The sequence below is a fragment of the Pyrus communis genome, chromosome 15 (assembly GCF_963583255.1).
Source record: "Pyrus communis chromosome 15, drPyrComm1.1, whole genome shotgun sequence".
NCBI classification, from domain to species: Eukaryota; Viridiplantae; Streptophyta; class Magnoliopsida; order Rosales; family Rosaceae; genus Pyrus; species Pyrus communis.
The window spans coordinates 2754217-2764542 of record NC_084817.1 but is presented as its reverse complement, the minus strand read 5'-3'; the positions used below and the strand labels follow the sequence as shown (position 1 = coordinate 2764542).

Here is a 10326-nt window from a genome sequence, read left to right as displayed (position 1 = left end):
TGTCAAAATGAGTGCACATGAAGGAAAAGATTTAGAAGATGCGACGATGTATCGACAATTGGTAGGTAGTCTGATCTACTTAACCTTGACTCGACCTGACATTTCTTATGCAGTTGGTGTGATGAGTCGGTACATGCAAAATCCAAAGAAGCCTCACTTGGAAGCAGTTCGACGAATACTGAGATATGTGAAGAGTACAATTGACTATGGTCTTTTGTACAAGAAAGGTGAAGACTGCAAGTTAGTTGGTTACTATGATGCTGACTATGCGGGAGATCATGACACCAGGAGATCAACAACTGGGTATGTGTTTAAGCTTGGTTCTAGAACCATCTCTTGGTGTAGCAAGAGACAGCCAACGGTATCTTTGTCAACCACAGAAGCAGAGTATAGAGCAGCAGCAATGGCAGCTCAAGAGAATGCATGGCTGGTACAGTTGATGAGTGATCTACATCAACCAGTAGATTATCCAGTACCATTGTACTGTGATAACCAATCGGCCATTCGCTTGACGGAAAATCCAGTCTTTCATGCAAGAACTAAACATGTGGAAGTGCACTACCACTTTATCAGAGAAAAGGTTCTACAAGAAGAGATTGAGATGAGACAGGTCAAGACGAATGATCAAGTTGCGAACTTGTTCACAAAAAGTTTAAGTACAGGCAAGCTCGAAAATTTTCGCTGTCTGCTCAGCACAGTGCAAAGAATGAGAGCTAACATTGAGGGGGAGTGTTGAGAATCAATGTTAGGTATGGTTGAGTGGAAAAAATTAGGTGCAATTAATGGGTTTTGTGTGGTAGCAAATAATCTTAGTTTAATTAAGTGTGTGGTGTAGCTTTCATTTGGTTTGCTATAAATACCCAAGTCCTCAAGCATTGTATATCATCCAAGGAAAAACAAAGCCTAGAGCTAAATAAGAAAAATTTTGCTAATTAGTTTGTTTTGTGAGCTTTCTTTAAGAGTGTGCTCTATTTTCTTCTTCTTGGGATCATTAGAGTTATCTTGGATACTCTTCTTATTCAACAATATATATATATATATATATATATATATATATATATATTCAAACATTTTTTTCCTTTGATTTTGTAATTTTCAGGTGTTCCCAAAAGGTTCACCTCTTAGTCGTGATGTTTCGAGGGCAATCTTAAATGTCACCTGAGGGAGACCAGATGAAAGCGATTGAGAGCCAGTGGTTCAAGAAACAAGCAAGCTGTGCAGACCCCAACAGTCTGATATCTTCCAATAGTCTCAGCCTTGAAAGCTTTTGGGGCCTCTTTCTCATTTCTGTCGGTGTTTCAATAGTGGCTCTGCTCATATTTGCTGCCATGGTTTTGTCTGGAGAACTCGAGGATACCTCGATGCAACTAAACCAGCTTGGTCCAGAAGCCTCATTGTGGAGTAGAATTCGAGTCATATTAGGAAAATACGACGAATGGGACTCTAAGTCGTTTACTTTTCGTAATAATGGACTGGAACGTCCAGTAATCAATCAATGTCAACTTGATCTAATCAAATTTAAATTATGATGTGCTCCAAGGCTATGTTTGGATCACTACTTATGGGATCGCTAATCGTTTAAAGTTGATGAGCTCATCGGTCAAAATTTCTATGCAAGGTGTATCAGGTGTGCAAATTTATGTTCCTAAGAAAAACAGAGATATGCAAGTGGTTGATTGCCCTGATATTTAGGATCTTCCTCTTCAACTCGTTGCTTTCCGAGTCACTTTGAGTAATTTAGAGTAGAAATATCGCTTGTATTGGAAAAGAAAATAAGACATTGTGCTTATTGGCATATTGGCATCAAATAGGTTTTTAACCCAAGTTTTTAATAACAGATAGAACATCTTACCTTGTATATTTCTTTCTCTCTTGCATAATCATGTCAACTCCATGTTTATGAAAAAATAAAAATCCTAGCCCCAACAGCCCCATCTAAGAACCGCCGCCACCATCCGCCACCAGGCATGAGGGGTTAGGCTGCCGCAAATATCTTAGACGTGAAATTTATGAATCAAAGCTAATTGTGTATACTCCAAAAAGGAGGAAGAGCCTTCAGGTATAGAATTGGATGATTCGTACGTAATAACACCTTAGCGATTTACCAGCGACGCTTCAAGTTGATCTATATATCAAATACATGTTGAGCACATCACTATTTCAACAATATTCAACATATTTAGTTATGAATTGATGTCATTGGCAGCCTTGATCTCCTACCCAACAATTTCTCGGAAACTAGGTTTTGCCTTGAGCTACAATATATCTTCTTGAATCTCATTTTAGATGAAGTCATCATTTCTTACTATATTTCTGAATGCTTGACATAGTCATATCTACATAAACAACTTTAGGAAAATTATTCACTTCATTCCCACATAGGGATGGATTTTTTTGCCAAATTTCCGTGACAACTGAATTGTCAACCATAACATACCGACTTTGTGCCAATCAGTAATGGTACAGTATTGGTAATAAATACGATTACCACGGTATTATCGTACCGTACCAAAAATATAATTATATAATTTATAATATATATAATTATATAACACATATTTATAATATATATTTATATATTTATAATATTCAAATAATTTGAAAAGAAAACTCTACTTATATTAGTATTGTTATTGGTGACTTTGATCTCTTGAGTTGGTGGAAATCAAACACAAAAGAATTTCCAATTCTTTCACAAATAGCCAAGGATATCTTTGCAATCCTCACTTCTGCCGTAGCTAGTGAAAATGCATTTAGCCTAGGGAGGAGGGTTGTGGACCCTTTTAGGGCATCCTTGACTCCTAAAATTATAGAGACACTGGTGTGTAATAGTGATTAGCTTATGACGGATGAAGTAAACTTCTATAAAGAACCAACGAAATATATGCTTCAATTTTATAAGGAAATGGAAAAAGTGGAAACAAGTAAGATGTGCTTTAATTTTTTTAGTAAATTTGTTATTAAATGGTTTTTAACTTTAATTCTTCCTGGTACTAATATGTTTTCTTTGTTTGTAATGTAGGCTTGACACAAGCTCAATCTTCTACAAGTTCAATGCCTCCTCCAAAAGTTTCGACATTTCAAGCTTGAAGAATTAATCAATGAATTTTACTTTTTGAAGTTTAGTTCCAATTTTCATTTGGTTTGAAACTTTAACTTCTATTTAGATTGTTAACTTCTATTTGTTTTGGTTCCTAAGTTCTATTTGGATTGTAAGCTTAATTTTCATCATGAATCTTGATGCATCATTTGAATTATTGGGTGTGTGAATTGTGAATGATGAATAATAGATGAATTTAGGCTACAATGTATGAGATAAAGGTACAAAAAAAAAGTTTTGCCCTTGAATTGGGTTAAAAAATAAAAACAAATTTTGTCAAAACAAAGTGGCAATTATCATTGCCATACCATGCCAACTGAACTTCGGTATATCAAAAGTTTGGTACGGTAATGGTAATAGATTTTGTCAAACCGAAAGTTTGGTATAGTAATTGGTACGAGGGTTTTGGTATGTTATCCGTACCGAACCCACCCCTATTCCCACATGTTCTTAGATTTGTTTCTTCCTTCTTCATTTTTATTTATATACCTTAACTTTTGCTTATACCTATTTTATTTTTTTTAACAAACGGTATCATCTACACTAAGGGGAGAGGAGTGGGCTAAACCTCACAATTGGCTAGCAATAATGTGTTCAAATTCATCTTTGACGAAAATCGAACATAAGACCTCTCACTTACAAATGAAGATAAATACCACTAGACCGTACTATTACAAAAGTGGCTTATTGTGTCAGAGACTTGTGGCGGTTTTATATAATATACTGTCAAATAAGACATTTTCGACAACCTGTTTAAATGTCGGATAACAAAGCAGTACTATCACTTATAACTGACAGGATTTGTTTTTTGTTTTTTTAATATTTTCAAACTTGCGTCGAATAGCTTAATGTCGGCATTACTGTAGCTTATAACCACCAGGACTTGCTTTTCGTTTTTAAATATTTTCAAACTTGGCAGTACTATTGCTTATAACCAACATAACTTGCCTTTTGTTTTTTTTTGTTTTTTTTTTTTTTTTCAAACTTGCGTCGGATAGCGTAATGTCAAATTTGGCCACAAAGTCCGTCCCACTCCTTGCTATCATGGGAAGAGACTTTGAGGAGAATTTATTGATGAACAAGAAAAATACAATATGTCAGGGGGGACATGAGGTCAAGCCGAGACTATTAAAGAATTCATAACAACAATTGAAAACCTCTTTTAGCAAAACCTATAACAAGGAAGCTTAGAAAGGTTTTGAGAATAAGCAGCTGCAACAAAAGGAGGGCATGAATCCCACCAATGGACACTGGGGTGATCAACACCATAATTGGCCAAACAATTAGCAACTTGATTACCCTCTCTAAAAATATGAGAAATCTAAACCTGCATGGAGAATGGTAAAACTCGACAGTTATGCCAACTGACCAAAAGCCTCCATGGGATAGATGTCAAGGAAGGTGAGGATGAAGAAAGAAGATGAACAACCAGTGAGGAGTCACATTCAATCCATAAGGAATGACAACCTTTATCCTAAGCTAAAGGTACAGCATGAATAACAGCATGTAGTTCGGCATTCAAAGAAGAGGCCAAGCCTATTGAACCCACAAAACAACCAAGAGAATTACCCATAAAATCTCGAAAGATACCACCAAACACCAAGGGAACCTCTTGCAGCACCATCAGTATTCACTTTGATCCAAGACTGAGAAGGCAGGCACCACAACACCTCAATAATTTTTGGAGCCTTAGCAGGACATCCACATACACCAATAGAATGAAGAATGCAAAGCTCTTCCACAGAATTCTTCATACAGCCGGAATTGAAAGAATCAATTTCAAGGAGTTGACATTTAATAGACCTTACAACATAATTGATGGAAACAACCTCCACATGAAAACGAATAGTGTTGCGAGCATGCCAAATAGAATAAAAACCAACTCCAATCATACCTCACCAAAGCAATTGCACTTGGGTACCAAAACCTTGTTGTAAGGGATAATGGAAAAAGCTAAAAATATCTTGAAATAAATATTGAACGCAGAATAATTCCAAAACAGAAGACCAAATTTTACGTGCAAAAGAGCACTCAAAGAAAATATGTGAAGCAGTTTCCATACCTTCACAACAAAGAGAGCACATAGATGCTATAGAAAATATGTGCAAGTTTTTTTTTTTAAGTACAAACAATATTCTACAATAATCTACACTAAGGGGAGCAGGAGAAAGATTTGAAACCGAAACGCAATGGTTTGACAAGGAAGAACCAAACCACCAAGGTTGTCCACCACTTGAATAGTTAATTATCCAAAACCCTCAATTTAATTGACATAAACTTTTTGTAAACCTAACAATGGAATATATCTTGTACTACTGTAAAAATAAAAAATAAAAAAAATTGTATAATTATTCGTTGAATTATGATAGCATCAGATATACACGCATTCATAATTAATTTACATAATTTAGTGCTTATGTTGTTAGTTATGTGGAGTGTTTAATTTGTTGTTATGTTTTACTTACTCTTTTTTGGGTGATGGCTTTGGCGCCTTGGAGTTGGGATCTCTTCCCTTTTTGTGGTTCTTGTAAGACTCCTCTCGCTTGTTAGTTGTTGCTCATTTTTTGTTTTATTGCATTCTCATTTGCCAAAGATTGGGCATATCTTTTTGTCAAGATATTATCTTTTATTTCATTTCATTTGTCAGTACGACACTCACTATTATAGTATTATGCAGTATTACTAATTCATGTCATCAATTTTAAGTCACTGCACCGAATTCGAAAGTGACCATTCTACCACACACTAGGTGAGCAAATATCTGTACCAATTTTTTTTTCCACATGCAAATATAAACGCGTCTTTGATTTGTCAAAGCTAGGCTTGGACAATGTAATGAGACAAATAATACCTTTGAATTTTCAACTTTTAGAGACATCCACCACTATTGACAATCTGACATTGACTCACTGAATGAGGACAGCAAACTTAAATGCATTTTTTGGGAGATGCTCATAGCATGAAATTACATGCTATCACAGCCAATGGATTATGGAGTGTTGGATGCTCCTTGTACTTGTATTAATTTATGTAATCAACAATTAATTAACCCAGTTTAGAGCTCCAAATCTACAGTTTCCAAGTCTATATAAATGTAGACTCCATTTTCTTGAAGTCATGAATTGCAGAGCCTGAAAAGTTTCCCCAAAAAAATTTGCAACATGGCCAAGAAAGCTAGCTGCAGAAGCTACCTTTTTGCTCCGTTCTTCTTGTTCTTATTTTCTAAGACTACTTTCCTGGCCATGTCACAAAACAATAAGACTACCCCATTTCATGTGGGTCTGGTTCTTGACTTTGATGCCTGGTATGGGAAGATGCAGCTGAGCTGCATCGAAATCGCCCTATCCGATTTCTATGCCTCTAACTCTAAGTACAAAACCAGGCTTGTTCTGCACAAAAGGAACTCCCCTTTAGATGTTGTTGTCACAGCTTCTGCAGGTAATTCTATCTCTTTTATCTGTGTTCATGTTTTGTTTTTGCTCCTTCCAATTAATCCCCCTCTGTTGAGAGCCTTTCATAATAGTTTTAAATGATTTTGGTGCTTATCTAGTTTATTGTTCATTGATTTTGATTTAGACACTTCACATTCTAGCATTAACCCATTTATGTACTCAATTAGTTTTGAAAGTATAAATCTCATGTCAGGGGAATAATAGCCTTGCATAATAGTTTAAGAAATCTTGGGCATCTCATGTTCATTGTCAATGAGTTTTGAGTTGGACGGTCACATTCTAAAAAGTACCCGTGAAGTTTTGAATACTCAATCGGAGCGTGAATCCCACGTCGGGGAGATTGATTTAACATTTTCTTGTTTGAATGAACAGCTCTAGACCTGATAAAGAATGTTCAAGTGCAAGCAATCATAGGGCCTGCATCGTCAATGCAGGCCAACTTCCTAATCAACCTTGGACAGAAGGCCCAAGTCCCCATAATCTCTTACTCAGCAACAAGCCCATCTCTCACTTCAATCAGAAGTACATATTTCATAAGAGCCGCACAAAATGATTCATCCCAAGTGAAAGCCATTAGTGCTTTCATCCAAGCATTTGGCTGGAGAGAAGTTGTGCCTATCTACGTCCAAAACGAGTATGGGGAAGGAGTCATACCTTACCTCTCTGATGCCTTGCAAGAAGTTGATGCTCGAATCCCCTACCGGACTGTCATTTCTCCAAATGCTACTGATGACCAAATTGCTACTGAGCTTTACAAGTTAAAGGGAATGCAAACTCAGGTCTTCATCGTGCACATGTTACCATCTCTCGGTTTGCGAATTTTCAACAAGGCAAAAGAGATCGGCATGATGAAGGCAGGGTATGCTTGGATAATGACTGTTGGGATGACCAACAGCTTTAGTTCCATAAATTCCTCTGGCGTAGAAAATATGCAAGGGGTTTTGGGTATAAAAACTTATTACCCAAATTCAAAAGGGCTTGAGAGTTTTCGAGTTAGATGGAAGGGGAAATTTCAACAAGACAATCCAACTCTCCAGGATGTTAAACTGGATGTGTTCGGATTGTGGGCGTATGATGCTGCTTGGGCACTGGCCATGGCTGCTGAGAAAGTTGGGGCTAAAAACTTCAGCTTCGGAAAGAAGAATACTTCTGGAAACTCTAGTAATACTGATCTAGAAAGATTTGGGGTCTCACAAAATGGTCCTCAGCTTGTCAAAGAACTATCAGGTACAAATTTTAAAGGCCTTTCAGGAGATTTCAATCTTTTCAATGGCCAATTACAATCATCAACTTTTGAGATCGTTAATGTGATTGGAAGTGGGGAAAAACTGATTGGATTTTGGACACCCCGAGATGGTCTTCAAAGAAACTTAAATTTGAAAAAAACAAGCAAATATTCTACTTCCAATGCTAGTCTTGGATCTATTATATGGCCTGGACACACCACATCTGCTCCAAAGGGTTGGCAGATTCCTACACCTGACACTAAGCTGCGAATTCTAGTCCCGGTCAAGCAAGGGTTTTCGGAATTTGTAAATGTCACACATGATCCTAGAACCAACACAACCGCGGTCAATGGTGGATATTGCATAAGCATCTTCGAATCTGTAATAAAATTGCTACCCTACGCTGTTCCTTATGAGCTTATTCCCTATGCAAGGCCTAATGGTTCGGCTGCTGGCAATTACAATGACTTGGTCAATGAAGTGTATCTCAAGGTAAGAGTCTTTTCTCCCTAATCTAACAAACTTATCTGATTTCGTAACTGAAATGGTAACATTTTTTCTTGATAGAACTATGACGCGGCAGTGGGGGATATCACCATTAGAGCAAACAGATCCTTATATGTAGACTTCACGTTGCCGTACACAGAATCTGGTGTGTCCATGATTGTGCCTATCAAAGACAACAAAAGCAAGAATGCTTGGGTGTTCTTGAAGCCTTTGACATGGGGCCTTTGGGTAACGAGCGGTTGTTCTTTCATATTCATTGGTTTCGTTGTTTGGGTTCTTGAACATCGGATCAACGAAGACTTTCGGGGGCCTCCACATCACCAAATCGGTACAAGTTTTTGGTTCTCGTTCTCAACCATGGTTTTCGCACACAGTAAGTTCGCTCATCTTAATTTACTCTCCATAGAAACTATGCAAATTTAATGCTTTCCATTGTAAGGTATCCCTCAAACTTATAACATCCATGACTCGTTGTTTCTTATTTCTGTGTCTTCTGAAATTTTCGTTACAGGGGAGCGAGTAGTGAGCAACTCAGCTCGATTCGTGGTGATAATCTGGTGCTTTGTGGTCCTCATCCTGACCCAAAGTTATACTGCAAGTTTGACATCTCTGTTAACAGTTCAACAGCTCCAACCAACTGTTACTGATGTTAACTTGCTCCTCAAGAATAGGGACTCTGTTGCCTACCTATCAGGTTCTTTCGTTTTTGGGATTCTGAAACAACTAGGCTTTCCAGATGACAGACTTGTGACCTATGATACCCCTGAAGAGTTGCATAAACTTTTTCAAAACGGGAGTAATAAACATGGCATCTCGGCAGCTTTCGACGAGACACCCTATATGAAACTATTTCTTGCAAAGTATTGCTCAAAATACACCTTGGTTGAGCCGACATTTAAAGCTGATGGTTTTGCCTTTGTAAGTTCACCTGCTTTCGCTCCTTTGTCTCTATCATGTTCAAATGTCTGTTTTCTCATGTCATGTGGGATTATTTTGTGTCCTTTCAATTGAGAGTGTGAGTTTCGAGTCGGAGGATTAAAGCGTTGCATAAGTTTAATTATCCTTCGCTTATACTTAACTCCTCGAGAAGAATTACTATAAATATTTTCCTAATACCGTCTTTTGACACTTTCACTTTGTGACTTGTGTAGGTCTTCCCGATTGGTTCGCCTCTTGCTCGTGACGTTTCAAGGGCAATCCTAAACGTGACCGAGGGACACAAAATGAAAGAGATTGAGAAGATGTTGTTCAACAATCAGTCAAGTTGTGCAGACCCTAATAGCGTTGTCTCTCCCAACAGTCTCAGCCTCGAGAGCTTTTGGGGCCTCTTTCTCATAGCCGGTGTTGCTTCAACATTAGCTCTGCTCATATTTGCTGCCATGTTCTTGTACGAACACAAGGGCATCTTCTCGCAACTCGATCCAGAAGCCTCATTGTGGAGAAAATTTTGTGTCATGCTAAGAATTTACGACAAAAAGGACTTAAATTCGTTTACTTTTAAGAAGGGTGAACTGAAAGGTAACACCATCTTCCCGCCAAGTCCATCTGTCTACTCAAACGACACTGAATCGCGCAATGTTTTCGAGGAACAGATAGGAACACCGTCTACTGAGCATGGTGGTTTCAGTCACAGTGATTGTTCGCCAACTAGAAGAGAGATGGAATCAGCCATTGAAATTACTGAGAGGCCAAGACCTTACGAGATTGCCTGATAGGATTTTTACCATTTGTAAAAGTATAAATAAAAACATTTTAAAATACTTGCAAGACAATAAAGTAGTTGTAATAAGAATGCTCATGCAAGGTTGTTAATTTCCACGAAGATTATTTAAAATAATTTATATTAAAATTAAATCTTAATTAATTATTTAAAACAAAGTTTTAGAAAAAATTGATTTTGGAATTTAAAATAATAAAAACGAATATGAATAAAAATAATTAAATAAATCAGCAAAAGGAAAACAATTTTCAAAAATCAAGTTGTAAAAGCATATGGTTTACCGTCATCTTAACAATCCTACGTAATTCTCTCAATTACTTA

General features: G+C 37.1%; 1 protein-coding gene across 1 annotated transcript; it reads left to right on the top strand.

Annotated features, from left to right (window-relative positions):
- Positions 1-5858: 5858 nt before the first annotated feature.
- Positions 5859-10103, top strand: LOC137717514 (glutamate receptor 2.9-like). Its single transcript, XM_068456903.1, has 5 exons — positions 5859-6538; positions 6925-8270; positions 8346-8658; positions 8797-9203; positions 9437-10103. Exons 1-5 carry the CDS (start codon positions 6262-6264, stop codon positions 9995-9997), a joined length of 2904 nt encoding a protein of 967 aa, XP_068313004.1. The 5' UTR covers positions 5859-6261; the 3' UTR covers positions 9998-10103.
- The last annotated feature ends 223 nt before the right edge of the window (positions 10104-10326 follow it).

Coding starts and splice junctions, on each gene's coding strand:
- LOC137717514 (XM_068456903.1), top strand. CDS start 6,262: ATGGCCAAGAAAGCTAGCTGCAGAAGCTACCTTTTTGCTCCGTTCTTC. Junction 6,539..6,924: donor TGTTGTCACAGCTTCTGCAG/GTAATTCTATCT, acceptor TTGAATGAACAG/CTCTAGACCTGATAAAGAAT. Junction 8,659..8,796: donor AACCATGGTTTTCGCACACA/GTAAGTTCGCTC, acceptor TTTTCGTTACAG/GGGAGCGAGTAGTGAGCAAC.